This window comes from Aythya marila (genome assembly GCF_965140915.1).
Source record: "Aythya marila genome assembly, chromosome: 3".
NCBI lineage: Eukaryota > Metazoa > Chordata > Aves > Anseriformes > Anatidae > Aythya > Aythya marila.
In genome coordinates, this window is record NC_139044.1 from 118,979,248 (window position 1) to 119,002,206 (window position 22,959).

Genomic DNA, 22,959 nt, shown 5'->3' on the forward strand with positions numbered 1-22,959 from the left:
ATGTAGAGAATTAGAAAGCTTTGCAGCTTCCTCAGCAGCTGTCAGCAGTGCGTGAGCTTAGCGTTTGTGCTGTCAAGACGGGCAGGTGGCAACTGAACAAAAATGGTCTGGAGAACATGGAAGTGGCTCTGCCTGCACCAGTGCAGTGGCAGGGGGTGTTTACTGTGCACTTTTCCTGCAATCCTGCTGCAAACCCAATGACCAGAGTCTCCTGAAGAGCTGTCAAGAGTGGTGATTCATTATAATACTTTGTAGTCTTTGCTAATAAACTGTTTGAGTTGGACTGGACTGGTTTCTGCGTGCTTCATTTCAAGGTGAGCCACAATTATCCTAGAATCATAAAATCAGAATGGTTTGGGTTGGAAAAGACTTTGAAGATCATCTAGTTCCAATCCCCCTGCTATGGGCAGGGCCACCTCCCACTAGATCAAGGTTGCTCAAAGCCCCATCCAGCCTGGCCTTGAACACCTCCAGGGATGGGGCATCCACAGCATCTCTAGGAAACCTGTGCCAGTGCCTCACTGCTGTCATATTCAAGATTTTCTTCCTAATTTCTAATCTAAATCTCCCCTCTTTTAGTTTAAAGCCATTATCCCTCGTCCTATTGTTACACGTCCTGATAAAGAGTCCCACCCCAGCTTTCCTGTAGAATCCTAGAATCATGAAGGTTGGAAAAGCCCTCCAAGATCATCATGTCCAACCTGATCACCAATGTCACCCACCAAACCATGTCCCCAAGCACCATGTCCAACCTCTCCTTGAACACCCCCAGGGACGGGGACTCCACCACCTCCCTGGGCAACCATCCCAATGCCTGACTGCTCTTTCTGAGCAGAAATGTCTCCTCATTTCCAGCCTGAACCTCCCCTGGCACAACCTGGGCCCATTCCCTTCTTATCGATGGGTGTCACATTTGCAAGGCTCCAGACATCTGCGACATCCCCAGTTGACTAAGACCGCTGATAGATGATGGAAAGTGGCTCAACAATCACATCTGCTAGCTCCCTCAGCACCCTCAGGTGGATCCCATCTGGCCCCATGGACTTGTGACAGTCCAGGTGGAGCAGCAGGTCTCTTACTCTTTCCACCTGAACTGTGGAGGGGTTATTCTGCTCCCCGTCCCAGACTTCCAGGTCAGGAGCCTGAGCCCCTGAGGATAACTGGTCTGACTGCTGAAGACAGATGTAAAGAAGGCATTGAGAATCTCAGCCTTTTCCTTATCCTCCGTAGTCATTTTCCAGTAAAAGATGGAGATTCTCCTTGGTCCTGCTCTTATATATATCAATATATATATTTATGTTTAAATTATAATTACACATTATATTTATTTATTTATTTATTTAATTATTTATTTATTTATCATATATATTTATCATATATATATTATCATATATATCATTATATATTTTTATTGTATATTATAATGTAATGTAATGTAATATGATATGATATGATATGATATGATATGATATGATATGATATATGTATATAATTATATTTTATATTATATATATAGTATATAATTTTATATTACATATATATTTCAAGGAGGTCAAGGAGGAGGTGGAGAGGTTGAGGGCCATCAGGGAGTGTGAGCGAGAGATAGACTTGTGGAGTAACTCCCTGCAGGGCCTCAAGGGGAGGTATCGAGGTGAGACTCCTCAAATGGGGGTGGACCCCCTGCCCTGTCCCCGTCGGGCAGAGGGAGGGGATCTGGGAGTTCAGGAGGAATGGAAACAGGTCCCTGCTCGACATCGCAGGCGACGCCCTCCCCTTCCGGCCCCGCATTCCCAGGTGCCCTTACACAACAGGTTCGAGGCCCTGGAGCTTGACAGACCAGTAGCTGAGGAAGAGGTAGCAAGTGTTCCCAGGAGGATGCCTAGGGCGAGGAGGTCGACTCCACGCCTCAGGACTGCCTCCACCAAGAAAGACAGGAGGGTTATTGTTGTTGGAGACTCGATTCTTAGGGGAACAGAGGGCCCTATTTGTCGGCCTGACCCTACCCGTAGGGAAGTCTGCTGTCTCCCTGGGGCCAGGGTCAGGGACATTGCCAGGAAGCTTCCTAACCTGGTACGCCCCTCTGACTATTACCCCCTTTTGATAGTCCAGGCGGGCAGTGATAACATCAAAGAGAGAAGCCTCAAGGCTATCAAAAGGGACTTTAGGGGACTGGGTCGGTTAGTGGATGGAGCGGGAGTGCAGGTGGTGTTTTCGTCCATCCCTACGGTGGCAGGGAGGGGTTCAGAGAGGACACGGAAAGCCCACCTGTTAAACACGTGGCTCCGGGACTGGTGCCAACGCAGAAATCTTGGGTTTTTTGATCATGGGGCACTTTACTCAGCACCTGGCCTGATGGCCGCAGACGGGTCCCTATCTTTTAGGGGAAAAAGGATCCTGGGCCAGGAGCTGGCAGGGCTCATTGAGAGGGCTTTAAACTAGGTAGGAAGGGGGATGGGGCTAAAGCTAGGATTGTTGGGGCTGCGCCAGGGGGAACAATGGCAAGGCCGGAGGATAAGGCAATGGCCCAGCTGAAGTGCATCTACACCAATGCACGCAGCATGGGTAACAAACAGGAGGAGCTGGAAGCCATCGTGCGGCAGGCAGGCTATGACTTGGTTGCCATCACGGAGATGTGGTGGGACCAGTCTCATGACTGGAGTGCTGCAATGCCTGGCTATAAGCTCTATAGAAGGGACAGGCAGCATAGAAGGGGTGGTGGTGTGGCTCTCTATATTAGAGAGTCTTTCGAGGTTGTAGAACTCGAGGTTGGGAATGACAAGGTCGAGTCCCTGTGGGTTAGGATCGGCAGGGACAACAAGGCTAGTGTCCTGGTCGGGGTCTGCTATAGACCGCCAAACCAGGATGAGGAGACGGATGAGGAATTCTACAGGCAGCTGACAGAAGTTGCGAAATCATCAGCTCTTGTACTCGTGGGGGACTTCAACTTCCCTGACATATCCTGGAAGCACAACACAGCCCTGAGAAAGCAGTCTAGGAGGTTTCTGGAGAGCGTGGAAGATAGCTTCCTGACGCAGCTGGTTAGTGAGCCTACCAGGGGTGGTGCCCCGCTAGACCTTCTCTTCACAAACAGAGAAGGACTGGTGGAGGATGTGATTGTCGGGAGCTGTCTTGGGCAGAGTGACCACGCAATGCTGGAGTTCACTATTCTTGGCGAGGCCAGGAAGGGGACCAGTAAAACCGCTGTATTGGACTTTCGGAGGGCTGACTTTGAGCTGCTCAGGACACTAGTTGGTGGAGTCCCTTGGGAGGTGGTTCTGAAGGGCAGAGGGGTCCAGGAAGGCTGGGCGCTCTTCAAGAGGGAAATCTTAATGGTGCAGGAACGGTCTGTCCCCACGTGCCCAAAGACGAGCTGGCGGGGAAGAAGACCAGCCTGGCTCAACAGAGAATTGTGGCTTGATCTTAGGAGGAAAAAGAGGGTTTATAATCTTTGGAAAAGTGGGCAGGCCACTAGGGAGGACTTTAAGGATGTAGCGAGGCTGTGCAGGGACAAAATTAGGAAGGCCAAAGCTCATCTGGAGCTCAATCTGGCTACTGCCGTTAAAGATAACAAAAAACGTTTCTATAAATACATCAACACAAAAAGGAGGACTAAGGAGAATCTCCATCCTTTACTGGATGCGGGGGGAATCTTAGTTACAAGAGATGAGGAAAAGGCGGAGGTGCTCAATGCCTTCTTTGCCTCAGTCTTTAGCAGCAATACCGGTTGTTCTCTGGATACTCAGTACCCTGAGCTGGTGGAAGGGGATGGGAAGCAGGATGTGGCCCTCATTATCCATGAAGAACTGGTTGGTGACCTGCTACGGCACTTAGATGTGCACAAGTCGATGGGGCCGGATGGGATCCACCCAAGGGTACTGAGGGAACTGGCAGAGGAGCTGGCCAAGCCACTGTCCATCATTTATCAGCAGTCCTGGTGATCGGGGGAGGTCCCAGTTGACTGGCGGCTAGCAAATGTGACGCCCATCTACAAGAAGGGCCGGAGGGCAGACCCGGGAAACTACAGGCCTGTCAGTTTGACCTCAGTGCCAGGGAAGCTCATGGAGCAGATCCTCCTGAGAGTCATCACGCAGCACTTGCAGGGGAAGCAGGTGATCAGGCCCAGTCAGCATGGGTTTATGAAAGGCAGATCCTGCTTGACGAACCTGATCTCCTTCTATGACAAAGGGACGCGCTGGGTGGACGAGGGAAAGGCTGTGGATGTGGTCTACCTTGACTTCAGCAAGGCTTTTGACACCGTCTCCCACAGCATTCTCCTCAAGAAACTGGCTGCTCATGGCTTGGACTGGCGCACGCTTCGTTGGGTTGGAAACTGGCTGGATAGCCAGGCCCAAAGAGTCGTGGTGAATGGAGCCAAGTCCAGTTGGAGGCCAGTCACTAGTGGCGTCCCCCAGGGCTCGGTGCTGGGGCCGGTCCTCTTTAATATCTTCATCGATGATCTGGACGAGGGCATCGAGTGCACCCTCAGTAAGTTCGCAGATGACACCAAGTTAGGTGCGTGTGTTGATCTGCTTGAGGGTAGGAAAGCTCTGCAGGAGGATCTGGATAGGCTGCACCGATGGGCTGAGGTCAACTGCATGAAGTTCAACAAGGCCAAGTGCCGGGTCCTGCACCTGGGGCGCAATAACCCCAAGCAGAGCTACAGACTGGGAGAGGAATGGTTGGAGAGCTGCCAGGCAGAGAAGGACATGGGAGTGATGGTGGATAGTCGGCTGAATATGAGCCAGCAGTGTGCTCAGGTGGCCAAGACGGCCAACGGCATCCTGGCTTGTATCAGGAACAGCGTGACCAGCAGGGCTAGGGAGGTGATCGTCCCCCTGTACTCAGCTCTGGTGAGGTCGCACCTCGAGTACTGTGTTCAGTTTTGGGCCCCTCGCTACAAGAAGGACATGGAGGTGCTTGAGCGGGTGCAGAGAAGGGCGACGAAGCTGGTGAGGGGCCTGGAGAACAAGTCCTACGAGGAGCGGCTGAGGGAGCTGGGCTTGTTCAGCCTGGAGAAGAGGAGGCTCAGGGGCGACCTTATCGCTCTCTATGGGTACCTCAAGGGAGGCTGTAGCGAGGTGGGGGTTGGTCTGTTCTCCCATGTGCCTGGTGACAGGACGAGGGGGAATGGGCTTAAGTTTAGCCAGGGGAGTTTTAGGTTAGATGTTAGGAAGAACTTCTTCACTGAAAGGGTTGTGAGGCACTGGAACAGGCTGCCCAGGGAAGTGGTGGAGTCATCATCCCTGGAAGTCTTCAAAAGACATTTAGATGTAGAGCTTAGGGAAATGGTTTAGTGGGGACTGTTAGCGTTAGGTCAGAGGTTGGACTCGATGATCTTGAGGTCTCTTCCAACCTAGAAATTCTGTGTGATTCTGTGAAATTGGGAGTGAGCCCCCATCACCCAGTAACTCCCCTGTCACCCACCACGCTGGCACCCTCAGGCTGCCCTGGGTGTGCCCCAGACCCCTGGGTGATCTGGGCACATGAGGGGTGCCAGGACCCCATACATAGCTGGGCTGCCGTGCGTGGGTACAACAGGCTCCCAGCAAGGAGTGGGAAGCCTTCTACCTCATGCCCACAGCCAAGGCTGCCTCTCCTCGCTGTCTGGGAGGCAGCAGGTCCCTCAAGCTCAGCCACTCCGGTGGTTTCACGGCTCCAGCCACGTTTATTGAGGCCCTCAGCCCTGCCCTGCTGCTCTGCACACCCTGCCAGCCCCGGGGTCAGAGGCAGAGGATGCCCCGGCACCTCCTTCGTGGGCTCCCCCATCAATGCGCTGCTCCTGGGCACAGCCAAGGAAGGTGTCACACCTCCGTGTCCCCTCTCTGTATCCCTCACACCCTGGGCTTGCAGCAGGATCTGGTGGCTGAGTTATTGCCACAGGGGTCCCCACACCCCGCAGGGCGCAGTGGCACCTTGTGGGACCCGCTGTCACCCAGCAGCGGGTGGCTCAGGGGGCGAGGGGCGAGGGCAGGCTCCTTCTCCTCGCACAGCCCTGCCTCTCCAGCCAGGTTTGGGTTTTTCTGGGGGACACGGTGGCCTCGGGACTCCTTCCAGCACCGCTTCCATGTCGTGTGCTTAATTCCAGCCGCCGCTTTGTCATCCCATGGCATCGCCTCCCTGCTCGCAAGCTCCTGTCCGCGTCACTCTGAGGACAGAGGTGACCACAGTCCACCTGGAGGCACCCCCGGCGTCCTCACGGCCGGTGCCCCCCGTGGATGCGCTAAGGGGGATGCTCACCCCCGGCGATGCTCAGCAGCTCCTCCAGCTCCTGCTGCAGCCGCAGCCCCAGCAGCTCCCGCAGCAGCTCCCGGCGCCGGCTGCGGGGGGCGACCCCCATGCGCCGCAGGGTCCCCTCGGTCATTCGCAGCAGGGCCCGGCCGCTGACCCCGTGCTCGGCCGCCAGCTGCACCAGGTCCCCGTCCCCGCACCGCGCATCCAGCCAGGCGCACACCTCCGGCACCGACCACTGTGCTGGGGGCCCCTCCGAGACCTGCACCGGGAAGAGAGGGGTGAGCTGGGGTGCCCCCTCGCACCCCCAGCCCGTCCCTCCAGCCCCATGGGGGATACGGGGTCAGGCTGGCTGCTCCATGCCCAAATTCCACCCCTCCCCAAAATGGGACCCTTCTGCCATCCCCGTGCCCATGCTGGTGCCGGTGCTCACATCCCTGTGGGGTCTCCCGTTCGCCCCCAGGGACACTCCAGCCCCTAGCCCCCAGCCCCCAGCCCCTGCCCTCACTCACCTCGGCCAGCGAACATCCCTCTGACAGAGCCTCAGCACCATCCTGCACCTCGGCACCATCCTGCACCTCGGTGTCCATGTGGGGGTCCGGCAGGGCGTGGGGACAGCTGGGGCTCCCTACAGAGGGGGCTGCAAAAGCTGGGGTGAGCACAGCCCCCTGCACCCCTATTCCACACCATCCCCTGGCGTGTGGTGGCTGCCCTCCGCCAGTGCAGCCCCCTCCTGCCCACCCAATTCCCGTCCCCCCAGTTGGAACTGGGACAAGGCCCCAGCACCCATCCTGCCGCGTGGGCGCACGGAGCCGGGCACACCCGGGAAGCGAGACCAGCCCCAGCTCCCCACCACCTCCGCAAGCCCCGGGGGGCTCCGGCGTGCCCTGGCACCCCCAAGCCAGCCCGGACCCCTTCCCCAGCCCAACGTCCTCCTCCCCACCACCCTGCAGCTCACAGCTCTGCCCTGGGTCGAGCAGGAACCCACCGCACGGGAAGCAGGAGAGCAAAAGGAACCTTTGCCCGGGCGCTCCCTCTGCAGGCACCCCAACAGCACCCAGGGCTGCCAGGGGCGCGGCGGCTGCTCTGCGAGCTCCAATCGTGCTCCCCCTTCCTCTTTGCCCTACCCCAGCCCTGGCCTCACCCTCCCCACGCAGCTCCAGGGGTTGGCGAGACCCCGGCCAGATCCAGACACGAGGTTTTCCAGGGGTTGGAGGAGGGCAGAGCGGGGCAGCATCCTTACCACAACCAGGTGCAGGAGCTCTGCAAAGGCTCCCCCCTCTCCCGTCCCCGTTAGGTGCAGAAGGGGCCCATCGCAGCCCGTCCCACGGGGTAAAAGCCCCCACGCAGATCGACGCGGGGCGCACCGCAGCAGCCTCACCTCCAGCGCGAGCGCCAGAACAGGGCGAGCCCCGAGGATGAGTCACATCCCGAAGGGCTGCAGCCCTGCCCCTACCTGCAACAGTCCCCACTGCCTGTGCCCCACTTTCACGCAGCCCCGGGGGGGTCCTGGGGCCAGCTCAGTGCCCACGCAGGCAGCACCAGGCTTCGTAGCAAAGCGAGCACCCAGACATCGCTGTCGGGTGGCAAAATATCTTTAAAGGCTGCTGAACCCAACACATCCCGCGAAGTAGGAGTGCACCAAGCTATTAAGCAACTTCCAGGGGTGGGGAGAAAAAAGAAAAAAAAAAAGTCTTGTGCATCCAGGTAGACGCAGAGCTGGCAGGACATTGACGGAGCCCTGGGAACGTGCTCCTACGTGTGTGGGAACGCCGGGGATTTCAGTGGTCCGCTTCACACCGTCCTACCCCAGTGGGCTGGGAGGCACGGAAAGGAGGGTGGGGATCAGTGCCTGGTCTCCATAGCACCTCTCCCCATCCCCAGACCCCAAAGGGACCTCTGCCCCTTGAAGCTCTTGGTGATGTGGACGCCCCCAGCTACCCAAATGTGGGCAGAGGGATGGATTTTCAGCCACTCTGGCTGCCCAGCATGCTCCGACCGCTGGGACACCAGGTCCACGAAGCACAGAAGGTGCTTACAGAAAACTAAAGCACTGCCCCTGCTCCTCAGCTTCCCTCCCACCCGCAGGCAGCTCAGCACAGAGCAGCAGCATTGCACAAGATTTCCAGCCAGCACCAAGCAGGCAGCACCCGCCGTCCCACCCAGCTCTGATCTCAGCTTTGCCTCCACAATTGCAGGGCTGCTCGGCAGCAGGTGGCTTGCAGAGGCAAGGTTCCTTCCGTACAAAGGAGCCGAAGATTTTTGCAGGGTGTTTTGGAAGATTTCTGTAGTGCCTGGCATAGCCCAAGCCACCCTCATCGTAACAAAAACGTGAAAAGATGAGGGAGGAAAATAACTCAGAACATTGACCAAAAGGGCAGGAACAACGATCTCATGTTCCCAAAATCCTGGGAGAATGAGTCTGCAGAACCGATGTTTGTTTGTCACCAGCTTGTTTCTGCCCAAGTGTGTTTAAAATTCAGAAACAGGGAGAGGATAACACCAAAAATGTGGAATTAGGGTGCACAGAGAAGCAAGGGAGAGGGGGGAAAAAAAAAACAAACACCAGCCAAACTTTTTTTTCTCTCCTGGTTTATTGTGGCAAACATCAGCGAGACTCAATTCTGAGGCAATTTGCTAGTTCCATGCTGTTCAGACATCGTGCAATCTTCCCCCTTTGAACCAGGTGTCAGCCACTTGAGTTTAAACCTGCTTCTGAAGTTTACTCCCTACAACGGCACGTTACCCCACATCTCAGCCTGCCGACATTCAGCACTTTGTGGATCTCCTCACCTCTGAGCTTCATTCTTTGTACAGCACTTGGGAATCATTCTTTTTTTCTTTTCCAGGGAAAAAGAAAATAATAAATCTTGCTTCCTGAAGAATTACAGTAGAAATCAGACTGGTTACAAGGACCTCGGAGACACTAAGAGCCACATTAACTTTTATTTTCCTCGACCTGGAATACGTCTTAGAGTGCGTTTATTAGCTGAAAATTACCAGCAGTGTAGCTAAAAGGTATTTACAAAGGCCACCAAAAATCCTTCCCAAGAAGGATTATTTGTATCTTTTTATTAGTGCATTGAAATGGCATTGCCAGGCACAGAATACTCGTTGATGAATACTCGTTCAGCAGTCCCTTGTCCCATTACTGAGGGTAGAGCTCCACTAGCATCGCGTGCCCCTAGAAATGGAGAGAAAAAGAGAACAGGCACAGAAAGGACTGGGTATTACAGGCAGCAGTCAACAGGAGATGCCCACCTCCCGCCCATACTAAAATAAAGGTGAGGTGGGAGCCCAGAGCTGATTCACGATCAGATTTGCTCTGGCAGCTCCGTGCCAGCACAGGGCAGCTCCAGGTGCCGAGGCAGACCAGCACACCACGCTGCTCCCAAGGCAGCCCCTAAAGCACTCAGCGAGGGGCGAGCCAGGGCCAGGCCCTCGGGTTACCCACAGAACTACCCCCAGGCAGCACAACGCTCAACCAGGGCTCCCATCCCCAGCCTGATGGAAATCAGGAACATTCCATCTCCCACCCATTTTTCTTGTAGACATCTTTCTTCCCAAGATTGGAAGGATGAGCCTCGCAAGCTAAAAGCTGGGAAGGTTTTGAGAGCCAGCACACAAACCCCTGAGGGCATGGCAGAAACCTCTCCTTCCCCTGTGTATCCCACAGGCAGCAACACGCTGCGTCCCCACTGCCCAGGGACGATTCTCCTGCTGGGCTGGAGGGACGAGCAAGCAATCGGGGAGGAGGGAGCTTTTAGGGGAACAGTGGCAGACCACACGGCGTCGTTACCTGCCCTCCTGCAGCACAGGCAGCAATCAGGCCGTACTGCCCTCCCTCCTTCTTCAGCCTGTGGGCTGCAGTAATCGCAAGGCGGCAGCCAGTGGCACCGAAAGGATGTCCCAGCGAGAGGGAACCACCCCAGGTGTTGAATTTCTCCAGAGGAGGGGCTCCAACCTGCAGGGACACAGAGGGACACGCTTAATAATCGCCTGTCTGGAAGGAAGCTGCGATGATACCGAACCCCCAGAGCCAGCCTGGGCTGCTGGGAAGCGTTCCTTAGCACGTGCATGGGCCTGATGATGGCACAAAACCACACCAAAAGTTTTCCTGCTTCACTCCCAGCCGGGCAGGTCCAGCCCGTGCTGTCAGAAGGAATAGAGGAGCTCTGAGCCCCAGCTGCTTTGATTCCTGTCTCACCAGCTGCTACAGCTCTAGGTCTCCACCTGCTGGCACTGGGAACGCCTCCACTCCCACAGAAACTTCTGATTCACTGACCCAGAGCTTGAGAAAGCCCCTCACAGAACACAGCAGCTCTAGCCACAACGTGGAATCCAACGGTGCTGGGTGTAAATGAAATACAAAGACAGCCCGGCTGTTTGCTTACCTTTGACTTCCTGCCCATGTAGTTTTGTGCAAACCAGTCCGAATCCATAGCTTTCAAGTTAGCCAGTATCTGCCCCTGAAAGGGAAGGGAAGGCAGACTTTGAGGAAAATCCACAGATAAACAGGAGGTGCCCCAAGATCAGCTCCAGCCACAAAACTAACACAGCCAACTGAAGAAAGCATTTTACAGGAGCAACTCTGCTAACCAGCATCAGCTCAACCTTACAATCACAGACCTTAAAGATCACAGACCTTAAAGATCACCCAGTTCCAGCCCCCTGCAGGGGCATCTCCCAGCAGCCCAGGCTGCCCCCAGCCCCATCCAGCCTGGCCTTGGGCACTGCCAGGGCTGGGGCACCCCCAGCTCCTTGGGGCAGCCTGTGCCAGGGCCTCACCACACTCACAATAAAGAATTTCCTCCTTATATATAATCTAAACCTACCCTAATTAGTTTAAAGCCATTCCCCCTTGTTCCATGACCACACTCCCTGACACTGAGTCCCTCCCCAGCTCTCCTGCAGCCCCCTTTAGGCACTGGCAGGCTGCTTTGAGGTCTCCCCAGAGCCTTCTCTTCTCCAGGCTGAACAACCCCAACTCCCTCAGCCTGTCTGTAGGAGAGGTGCTCCAGCCCCTCGATCATCTCTGTGGCCTCCTCTGGACTCCTTCTAATACTTCTGTGTCCTTCTGGTGCTGGGGGCCCCAGAGCTGAGCGCAGGGCTCCAGGTGGGGTCCCATAAGAGCAGAGCAGAGGGGGACAATCCCATCCCTTGCCCTGCTGCCCACGCTGCTGTTGGTGCAGCCCAGGGTAATCCTCAGCCTGGATTTGTGCTTGGGATTGCCCCAGCCCTGGTGCAGGACCTTGCACTTGGCCTTGTTGACCCTCATGAGGTTCACACAGCCCCACCTCTTGGCCTGTCCAGGTCCCTCTGCATGGCATCCCTCACCTCCAGCGTGTGGGCTGCACCACACAGCTTGGTGTCATTTAGCTAGAAAGAGACACTGCCCAATTAACAAGCCACGTCACCAAATTAACACATCCTAACCCATTTAGTAGATGACCTGCAGAAGTGGTTTCCTTCATACAAGGCTCTTGGTGACTTAAGATTTTTTTAATATGGTTTCTTGAAGAACCTGTACTCCCTTGGTGACCTCAAGCAACATAAGCCATCCTTCCAATGGGTTGTGTCAGTGCATAAAATGTTGGTTATTAACTGTGTATACACACCACTTGCAGATCTACATTCAGGGGAGATCTTAACAAGTGCTTTCACCAACACAGAAGTGAAAAACCAGAAGTCTGTCTGCAGAATGGCATCGTACAGCTAGAGGGAGCCTTGGTGTTCAGAGATACTTACAGCAAAAGCTTCGTGGAATTCGAACACATCGATATCAGCCATGGTTAGACCAGCTTTCTCCAGCACTTTGGGCGTAGCATACGTTGGACTGAAAAAGAGAAGAAGAGTTAAGAACCAGGAGTCACACACGAATACATTTCCTCCCATCATCATTCCCGTTTTTCCACAGGAAGCCACATTACACTCTGTCTCCCCAGGGTGCACAATATGGCTCTCTGCCTTTCCCACTCTGAAACACAGCCCCAGGAGCCACCCCCAGCACCACGGAGCTGCGACACCCCCCAGCTAACCAGGGCGGATATTTGTGCCACAGCTGCCCTCCCGCGTTAGCCACATCCCCTGCCAAGTCACACCTACCACGCCAGCTCTCACACCTTCATGAGAAGGCACGAAGAGAAAAAACAAAACAAAACCAAACCCGCAATGGCAAGTCAAGGCTGTTGTACAAGTACGGGCTGTTAGGGGAGGCCGTTCCTCTTCGCCACCTACCCCAGCAGCAGTTGGTCCTTCGGATCCTGGGACACGTACACGAAGTCCCTGCAGAGGAGAAATGCTGTTAGCAACAGAAGGAGGAGAAGGAAATGAGAACAGGCTTCAGGCCCCACACAGATCAGCCCCTCTGTTACCTTAGATAGGCCTTTGGCTTGTAGCCCATCGCCAGAGCCTTCTCTTCAGACATGATCAGCATCGCCGAGGCGCCGTCTGTCTGCAACAGGCAGAAGAGCCCAGTGAGGTCTCTGCCTGATGAGCGGGCACACACCGGGCACAAAAAGAGCCTGACAACCCTGTGGAGCAGCCCCTAAGAGACACCCAAACATAACCAGGGCCACCAGGCTCTGCCACAGCACTCCAAGGTGTGCAAAGCTGGCTTTGCTGTTACAGAATCACAGAGTTGTAGGGGCTGGAAGGGACCTCTGGAGATCATCAAGTCCAAACCCCTGCTAACAGCAGGTTCCCTACAGTTGTTAGAGCAGGAAAACGTCCAGGCCACTGCGTCCCCATTGCTCGCCTTGCCTAACTGAATCCCCAGCTTGCACTCGTTTGCCCGAGCTACACGCACAGGCCTCAAGCAGGACGAGGATTTTATGAGGAATTATTTACCTTCCAGCACGTGCAGGAGCCCTGTGGCACAGGACAGGTCTGCCCGACTGAGCAGATGGACAGACAACCTGTGAATGATGCAGGCACACCCCGCTGGAGCACCTTACAGTCCACCACTCCCTCTGGTTTCAAGCAGGACAGAGGTGCCCAGCTGCACTACCAGTCCTTTGGACAAACTGGTTATCCCAAACACACCTGCTCATTCAGCCCCATCCCAAAACTGGGGTATAATTCTGGGATGCCAAAAGCCACAGGCTTAACACATTGCAAAAAGGAACATCATGGCCTTGGCAACACGATCACTCCTTTCTGGGATAAATAGTCCAGCCTGGCATACAATTCTGCTGCGTGCAGCACACCAGCAGTGCTTCAACTGTTCCCAAAGCCAAGGCTATGGCATTATCAGGCCCCTGCAAGTCCCCAAGAATCTTAAGGAGAAGGTATCACTGCTGCTTTAGGAGCCCCGGCATCAGTTGTGCTCATCACAAACTGTGGGACAGCCTTTTAAACACTTTAGATTTCAGCATGGCTGACGGTTGGACTTGATGTCATCTTGAAGGTCTTTTCCAACCTCAATGATTCTATGAAAAAAACCTTAGCTTAAAAGCCTTAGAGAGAAGAAAAGGAGCATCTGTGGAAGAGGGCTCCATCACAGATGTGCTAGAGGAATCTCCTTTTCCACTCTGTGCATTACAGGGTAAGCCGTAACGTGATGAGCTAACTACTAAAAACGACTAAATTCTAGACTTACGAAGTGATTGATCTCATCCTGGAACATAATTTCTACAAAATCAACCCCAGGTTGCTTTTCCAAGAGACAGCTACAGAAAGGCAAACGTGTAAAATAAATAAATAAATAAATAAATAAATTCAGGGGCTTAATTCTTGACTTGAAAACAAAAACAATCCAGTCCCCAAGTTCACTACAAAAAAAATCTTAAAGCATCAGGTGATAGCACAAAGGAGACAGCTCATTCCCACAGATTACACCAGCCGAGTCCACGTGCCTGTGGAGGCAAAGGGCAAAGCAGAGTTTTCCCGGCTGGCTCACGAACACCTTACCAGGAAGGATGAGTTGGCAGCTGTGACAGTTCCATATGGTTTGACAAAAGCTGGCTTCAGCTTGCCCATCTGCTCCATCGAGGAAGGGCGGATCCCATTATCCTTGGTAACCGTATCTCTGCCTGTTGATGTTTAAAAATAAAGTTCAGCAAACACGAATTTGTGTGTCAGGACTTCAGAAAAAAAAAATCAGAAAATTCTGCTTTTTATGACACATTGGAGGAAGAAAAAGGGAAAATCCATTTGCGGTATCAATATAGTTAACATGGCTAAAAATATCACTTGAAGCTGCTTTACTTTCTCTCTAAAGACAAAAAAAAAAAACAACATGAAGTGCTGCAGTCTATTTACAATAAGGAAAAAATACCACACAGAAAGCCCAGCTGATAAAAAGACTAAATAGAGATTATAAAGCCTAAATTGGAGAGCTAGATCTAAATCTGTATATGCTTATGTGCCAAGTTCTGAGGAAGTGAGAGCGCTGGCAAGAACCAAATACATGCATCTTCAGCTAAACTGACTGCTTAAACACACCAGCTAACAAAAAACACCAATTCTAGTACAAAGACAACACGAAACTCATACGGAAATGAAGTACAGAGTGGAAGTGCCCCAAATTAAAGCACCCAGACCATGTCACATCCGAGCAATGACTGTGAGGCCTGGTGAACTGGGGTCCGGGTAAGTGGATCATATTTGTGGTGTTCCTACCCAGCACATATTCATCAGACCAGGATGAATCTGTTGCTTATTTCTACTTGTTGTTGACAGCTTGGGGTATAAAAATCAGTTCTGATTTTCCTTGTTCTATCGTCACATTAGCAAGGATACAAGATGGGTACTACAAAAGTGAGATATGCAAGGAGATGTTTATATATTCAGGTAAGCATCTCTAGAAACACGCTCTTTTAGTAGCCTTCCAGGGAGCCAGAGAGGGCGTACCAAGGAGTTAAAATCTGTAACACACACAGAATGTTATGAATTGGTCCCCGGTGCTTCCTCTCCTCTTCTAAATAAAGCCCTTCCTTATTTAACTGGTGCATACTAGCAGTGAAATGCGTGTGCTTTTACCTGGCACTTTGAAGGGTACCACGTCGAGCAGCAAGCCTCCGTCCTGGGCTTTCTTGGCTAGCGTGTGCGAGCGCAGGGCGTACTCGTCTTGCTCCACACGGGACACGGCGAAGGCAGCAGCCAAGCGATCAGCAGAGTGCCCCATGGTCTCGCTGGTGGAGAACTCTGCCACAGCTGGGAGCTACAAAAATCAAATAAAAATAAAGTCAGCACACAGAAACGCCTCTCACTGTAGCAGTTAAAGGCAGTTTATGAAAGACCACTGAGTTCAGAAGCTGGTTAAGACTCGCAGAGTCAGTGAACGAGGCCCTTCCACTCCTTCAGCAGAGCTGTCAATGTTAGAGCTCGAGAAGAATCCTCACTTTCAAAGCGTATGATTTCAGAAAAAAAAAACAGATAAAGTGAGATCCAGGTTGCTGCTAAATCCAGGGGTTCAGGAACCACGCTGGATGTGCCCATGGTGCTCTGTGAATGTCACAAGAGCTCCCCAGGAGGGGTGACCGGACCTTTTGGGCCAAGATTAAACACCCCATCCTGGGCCCTTAAAGGTTTCTGTTAAACACCTCCACAAGCAAAGCCAGAGACAGCAGGTGAGTGCAGCTCAGCTTTTGTTCTTCCAGCAGCACCCAGGAAATCCCTGCGTGCCTCTAAGTCTGCAATTTTAATAAATTATTTAGACTTTGGATCTCATCTCTGCAAAGGTGCACACTGAGCTTCCCTGCACTCCAGCTAAAGGAGACCAGCAGGAGAGAGACAAACAGTTTTCTTGTGAAGAGTTTGGTGGCATTGGAGAGAAGTGCTCTTCCTTCCAACCTCCATCATGCTGTAATTCACCTCCCTCACGACCTCAGGGAAAGGCAAGAGTGGCCCCCTCTACAGCAGGCTCCTGACATTAACCAGCAGGCTCCCCGTTCTCATCGGGGCCCAAACGTGGGAACTGAAGACATTCAGCACCTGGCAGGACGTGGCTGGGAACAGCACTCAAAAGGCAATATTTAAGAGGCATTAATCAAACAGTAACCACGTTATTGTCCTAAGGATGCGCCTTTCCTGAGCATGTCACCTCATTATTTAGGAAACAAGAATTCCTCTGATGCTTTATGACAATGCCATGAGCTTTGCATTGATGGAAAAAAGCTTCCATTTTCCAGTCTCCAGCACACAGTTTGGCTAGGAGCCGCAGAAAGGAGGAGGAGGTTTGAAATGTTGAAGTAAATTAGGTTTCCTGAAGACCAATGTGTAAGAGGACAAAGTGAAAACAAAGAGGAGAGTCACAAATGCTACAAGCTGCAGCAGGCAACTGTAGCTTTAATGTAAATCACAGAGAGGATAAATAAAGGAGATAAAGAGGAGATAGAGGAGATAAAGGAGATAAAATAAATAAAAGAGAGCCATGGGAAGCCACCTTTGCCTTTTTTAAATCCACGTATGTTCTCCAGTGAAGCTAAAAACTTACCTGAGCCAACTTGATCCACACCTCCTTATAAAATAGTTTAAGTTTTAGATTAGTAAGTTTTAAGAGTTTCTAATAGCGTCTAAATGCCTGCAAAAAAGTACCTCAGGAGCAAAGTAGTCAGGGCGAATTTTGGAAATCAGAGCGAGCTTTTGGCCCAAGGTCTTGGCTCGGTTCAGAGTGAGCATAGTCTTCCTCATCTTCCTGCTGTGACGAATGGGAACATCCGACATGAGCTCCACACCCCCTGCTACGACCACGTCGCACTGTCCAGCTGCGATCAAACCCACGCCTGCAGAAGGAGACAGACTTTGCCGTGAGGAGAAGCAATGCTTACCTCATTAGTGCCTAGGACACTATATTTTATGTCCTTCTGCAGCCTCTGGCTTTGGCCAAGTGAGACAGAATGTGTTTAACTGAGACAGAGCAGGACAAACAGACATTTTATGAAGCACACTAGTTTTGTAATTTTGCTTCCTCTTTGTCACACACAGCATGGGAGAAGAGCACTCCCAGTGATGCAGGAGACCAATATGTTTTTCTCCTCTGTCCAGGCTTAATCAAAGATGACAGCAGCCTGAAAGGCAGCAAATTCCTCATCAAGATTTAGTCTTTACCTCCCAAGCTAACATGGATACTGAGCAGAGGCTGTGGCTGAATGCAAACAGAGCCAAGCTATCGCAGGTGCTCAATTTGTAGTGCATTTTGTTAGTTCAAAGTCCTCCTCCTGTTCCAGAATTTCTTTGCCTGCTTAGTGATGTTCACTAAGCAGCACGAGCTAGCTGAGGGACAGAAAGAAGTTGCCAAGCTCGGTTTCAAACCACAGCTTGTTCTTCTAGTCAACATACCTGTGGTCATAGCCTGATTCGAAGAAATGCAAGCCATGGTGACTGTATGGGCTGGAGTTTTGTCAGAGAAACCAGCTCCCAAGGCAGCCTACGAGCGACAAAGAACGACTGTTAAAACCTGCACCTTTTGCTCCATGGGGCCAGATCTGCCTCCTGCCCAGCAACACGCCTTTGCAGACTAAGCTGAAAACAAGCACCTCGAGGACTTGTTAGTGTTAGGTCAGAGAGGTTGGACTAGGTGAACTTGGAGGTCTCTTCCAACCTAGATGATTCTGGGATTCTGAGTTCCCACTCAGCCAACTACTGCAGCAGCAATTCCCCTCCCTGGACCCTGGGAACCAGAGAAGGCAGCTGCCCCCCTCTCAGGGCTCTCAGGCTGTGCAGTCACCAGGGACAAACTAATCACACACCTCATCACTTCGAGAGAGCTTTCAAGCACCTAAGGTTGTCTTTGCTTCACATTATTTGCAAAAGGTGGCACGTGAAGAGTTATTTCGAGCCCTCGATACAAGGCGCCGCGAGTTCCTTCCAACAGGACAGAAAAACATCTGCAGTTCAGCCAGCAGTCTCGTTTGACCCAGCACAGGAAAACTGCTCGCAGCGAGACCTTCCCTAGTTGAGACGTGGCCAACTGGTTTAAAGTTCACCACTTGTTCCCAAGTTAAAATTAAACCGCGGCCTCATCTGACTGGCAGGTGACCAAAGCAAGTATTTGCATACACAAGGCTCAAACTGCCGATGGAGCTGGGGAGCCTCATCATCTCCTCAGCCCTTCCAGCTCTTTACGTAATCGTTTTGCCGGCTTGCAGAGAATAACAGAAAATCACATGCCACATCACATTCCTGTAGCAGACCGACCTCCTTCCGCGTACAACGCGTGAGTTGGGTTTTCTGCCTGCCAGAAGAAAGGGCAACTAAGCTGCTGCAAATCGTTCAAATGCTGCATCTGAGCAGGCAACTGAAATAAATAGGTACAAAGCAATCCATCACAGCATGCTCCGGGCCTCTCACCTACTTTGGCCATACCAGCCTTTGAGTCCAATCGGTAATTAGAGCTGAGTGATCAGCAGTCATCAAGAAAAGCTTCCCTTTCAGGCAAGAATCAAGCAGAGGCCTCACAGCATTAAAAAATGCTCGATATTGGGCAGATTTCAGAGCCCCATACAGTTATTTGTCTGCCAATACTGGCCCAACTAGTTTATATTTCTAAAGCCAAGTTGCACTGGGCTTTTTTCTCAAGGGCTTGTTGTCTCCATTCTAGAAGAATGAAGAAACAGAAGGAACAGTGCACGCAACCCACCTCTCTGGCAACATTGCTCGTTTTCACTTCCTGGATCACCGTGCCGTACACAATGTAATCGACAACATCCTTCGGGACATTGGTCCGGTTCAGCAGGCCCCTAGGGAGAAGACAGAAGCAAGGAGAATTTGTACCGTGCAAGCAAAGGCGTTGCCACAAGCCCTCAAAGATCTATCTGGCACCAGCTTGGCTGGAGAACATGGCAACGACGGGGCTGTAGCTGCCAGAGGTCCAAAGGAAATGTTGTGTGCATGGATATTTAATGACAAGTGCCACTGACCACAGACTGCAAATAATCGTAGTGGTATCACGATGCTTTATTCCCTGATTTCATGAAACCAGTCACTGTCTCCCTCCAGGTGCAGCTGTCAGTACCCTCCCCAGTTTGGAGAATTGTGGCACCCAAATTGTAGGAAGAAGGCCCCAGAGAAAACAGAGCCCATTACAGAGGTGTAGGAACACGTGAAGCTTCCATGGAGATGCAGAAAACGAGCAGTGCGTTTTCCCAGCTCATCGGGAAACACGTTGCATAATTTGCTACAACATCCTGGCAAATATGGCAAGACAGGAAATTCCACTCTAGTGATTAAGGACAGCGGGATTCAGACAGCTTCGTGCACTGCAAACCACCAAATAAAAATGAAAACATAGTCACTTCCATCAAAAAATTCTCTCCAGCAGCACTGTAGCCTCCCTCCACCCCAAAGCCCAAGACACAGCCCCCAGGCAGCATTAGCACTCTGCCTGCCAACCACAGCAGCCTGCCCTGGCCAAATGTGCCACGACATGACTGCACCCAGCCTCCCAATCCTTCCTCAGGCCTTGAAATCTCCTTTCCTCCCCGGTAATGCCTTCTTTCTTCTCAACAGCACTTTGCCCTGAGCCTGAACAACAAAAATCCCAGTGCTAAGGACACGCAGCTCTTGTCAAATCGCTGCAGAATGCGAGGGACAGGAAGGCGGCAGAATGAGCTGGCTGCTCTTCTTGCCAGTTCTCTCTCAATTGCAGACGGTTTTTCCCTTGAATTTTAAGCACACCTCAAGAGCAGCCCCTGTATTTAGACAACTATGCAGGCAGAATTCAAATTAACTAGCTGTTCAAGCAAGACAGCAGTGAAAATCCCTGGAAGTTTTACTCATGCCCATTGCAAGCCCTGCTGCTCCAGCCACCTACAACGGCAGCAGCTGAGCAAGAAAAATGAAGTATTGCTCAGAGACAAGACCAGACAGCTCTGCGTGTGCCACTGTGCCAGCACCAGGACCTCAGCAGCTCTACGAGAGCTTTCTGGGCTCTTTTAGCATTCCGTGTACTTACTGCAGTGCTGCTCTGGCTAGGTCATGGGGCATGAGATCTGCGTATCTGGAAGATAAAGAAGAAAGGCAGAAAATTAAGGGCAATCTTCTTCAAACCGTACTTTTTCCATAAAGACGGGATAAACGTCAGCACTCTCTCATTTCTGGGCTTGTAGGCATAAAAAATAATTCCGTTAAGATGACAAGTAAGGCAACTTTTTTCAAAAAAAAATGATTCTACTGTTAACCAAGGGAGCGGGCGTTTCCTTATTTTGTACTTACGAGGTGCCAGACTGCAAGAACGGAATACGGACGCCCTCCACCACAACAATATTCTTCACACCACTTTTGGCTAAGGTCTTCTTACTCTTAGGCTGGACAGCTAAAAGAGAAGCATACCTAGCTGTTAACGAGAACACGATTGAGCTTAAAGCTGTTAAAATTGACAGAAAACTATGGAAAAATGTTGTCTTTTAGTGCATATTTAAAGCATTGTAGGTAGGACACCTGGGCTGTGATCTTGTCTCTGTCTGGTTAATTACATGGTTTGTAAAAGTGCTTTAACAACTCAGTATTTCCCTCGTCAGTTGAGGGATTCATCTACAGCCACACCGAGGCAACAGCACAGCTGAGAATCGAGGCACAAACTCGTGGTCTCTGTTACCACCAGCAAGAGCAGTGCAAGAACAGACACCTCCGAAAACGCTGCATGGCTTCAAAAACGAGCGAGGCAGACCACATTCAAAGCCCTGCAGCCAGAATAAGGCCTCACACAGCCTCTCAATGGGGTGCAGCGAGCACAAACAACCCGCAGCTGCTTGCAGATGTGCTCTTACTGCACGGTGACAGGGAGATATTTCGTGACCAGTCAGCACAGCTCAGGAAATAACCAGCTTGCACTTCCCTGGGAAGTACAGTCACTGCAGGTAACTTGCTGCTTTTCTTTAAGGCCTCCTGGGATTTTGGGGTCAAGATAAAGCGGTGTCCCGATGCACCACCATTCAACAGGCCGCTGCCAGAGCTCTTCCAAAGCAACGATTGAGAGAATTCAGTGAGAATTTCCTAACACAATCAGGCCTGCACGTCTTAGCAAGCATTTACAGCAACACGGGGCAGCTCCATTTAATCCATTAAAGCACAAAGACACGTAAAAAAAAAAAAATTAAATCCAGCTAAACACCATGCTCAACGAAAGCACAAGTATGAAACTCCAGCACTGTTCGTGGGTTTTACAAAGCTCTCTGTACAAAGCCAAGGAGATAAGGGGGAGCTACTGTCTAGGTTCATTTCCAAAATGCAGGCAGCTCAAAGACACAGAGCTAATAAACCCGTGTAACGGTGCAATCAGCAGCTCCACTGAGACCCGAGCCTCTTACTGGTCTCACTGGACATCAGAGCTAATCTTACAAGCTTCCCCTACTCAGGGACAACCCCACCCCATCCTGGGCAAGAGGTCTGGTTAAACCTCAACAGCCTGTAACCTCCTGGCTTAGATTTTTGGTTTAGACACCAGAAATGGTAATTCATCAGGTGAGGACACGCTGGGAGCTCTGCAGTGGGCACAGCTGCTGGGGGCGAGGGGCATTCAGGTGTTCGGGGGGCTCCACTGCAGTGCTCTGCCTGAAGTTTTACTTGGTGGCACCTTCTGGGGGGCACTCTTGTTCTACTGCTGGCTGCACTGCACTTCTGAGGTCAGTGCAGGATGAGACAGGTCTGGAACAGGGAGGCAGCTTCCCAACCTGCCTGTTAGCACAGCCCCACTGCAATGCCTGGTGCCATCACCTTACCTGCAGCCTGCAACTGTGGGGAGCAGCTGAGCGACCGAGCGACTGAAAAACAAGGAAAGGAAAAGGAGAATCAGGAGAATCCGTCAAATCTTAGGTGTTAAAAGCATTTCCAGCTTCTCTAAGAAATATTAAAAGTTAAAAAGATAACATCACAGTAAGACAACGGCATGCACCTACACGTCTGTGAGATATTTTTTATTTCACTCTGTTCATAACAGAGGCATAGTTCATACTGCCAGGGTAACACAAGATTCCTCCCACACTGCAAGACGTGGGCAGGACAAACATGTCAGCAACGGGATCGGCTGTTTAAAAAACAGATGACAGCGGAACAAAGATTCAGCTACAAGCATCCACTCCAACCCTAACACGGAAAACGGAATTTTGTGACCTCCCAGTTCAAGCTTTTAATAAATGCAAAGATACTTACAGACCCTGGCAGCCCATGCTGAGGAAGCAGGGAGGTTTCGGATGGCATGGGTCAGCATGGAAGTCATTTTGATATCTAGAGGTGGCAGAGACCGCTGTTAGTCCAATCTGACCTCTTCAGAACGACTCCAGAAGAAGCAGTCTGCCTGCTCCACGCAGCCAAAAAAGCTGAGAAAGGGAAGGTGATCCAAGGGCAGCTGAGAGCAGCAGCAGGGAGAACCTCTTGCTGTTACTTTCCGAGCAGCATCTAAGAGATGAGGAGACTGGCTTGTAACTGTGGCCTGCTACAAGGCAAATAAACCCCGCTCTCCCCAATGACCCAGCCCGGCACTATCAGCAGCCAGGGCAGCTTTCGGCTCCCCCCTCAATAACCATTCCACCGCTTCCCCCTGGAAAATTGTCCCGGTGCCCAGCCCGTATCACTGTCAGCGTGACTCTCCTGATGCCCTCCCCTTGGCACCATTTCTCGCCGCTGCCCCTAATTTTAACCACCGGCACTAACCCAGTAACTGGGTGAATCCTCGGAAAATGAGGGTTGGAAGAGCCCTCCAGGATCATATCATCCATCCATCCCCTACCACCAATGTCACCCACCAAGCCACGTCCCCAAGCACCACGTCCAACCTCTCCTCGAACACCC

At 51.9% G+C, this 22,959-nt stretch overlaps 1 protein-coding gene across 1 annotated transcript; it reads right to left on the reverse strand.

Annotated features, from left to right (window-relative positions):
- Nucleotides 1-9,283: 9,283 nt before the first annotated feature.
- On the reverse strand, nt 9,284-22,659 carry HADHB (hydroxyacyl-CoA dehydrogenase trifunctional multienzyme complex subunit beta). Its single transcript, XM_082757286.1, has 15 exons — nt 22,321-22,659; nt 21,891-21,932; nt 20,386-20,485; nt 20,126-20,170; nt 18,812-18,911; nt 17,512-17,599; nt 16,768-16,955; nt 15,211-15,391; nt 14,140-14,261; nt 12,603-12,682; nt 12,466-12,513; nt 11,977-12,064; nt 10,623-10,697; nt 10,028-10,192; nt 9,284-9,412 (listed from the first exon to the last, which is right to left on the reverse strand). The coding sequence occupies exons 1-15, from the start codon at nt 22,385-22,387 to the stop codon at nt 9,377-9,379; spliced, it is 1,425 nt and encodes a 474-aa protein (XP_082613412.1). The 5' UTR covers nt 22,388-22,659; the 3' UTR covers nt 9,284-9,376.
- Nucleotides 22,660-22,959: the final 300 nt, after the last annotated feature.

Excerpts from the sequence above, each read along its gene's own strand:
- HADHB (XM_082757286.1), bottom strand. The coding sequence starts at position 22,387 with ATGACTTCCATGCTGACCCATGCCATCCGAAACCTCCCTGCTTCCTCA. Across the intron at positions 12,065-12,465 it reads AAGGACCAACTGCTGCTGGG|TCCAACGTATGCTACGCCCA; the intron begins GTAGGTGGCGAA and ends TCTCTTTTTCAG. Across the intron at positions 10,193-10,622 it reads ACATGGGCAGGAAGTCAAAG|GTTGGAGCCCCTCCTCTGGA; the intron begins GTAAGCAAACAG and ends GTGTCCCTGCAG.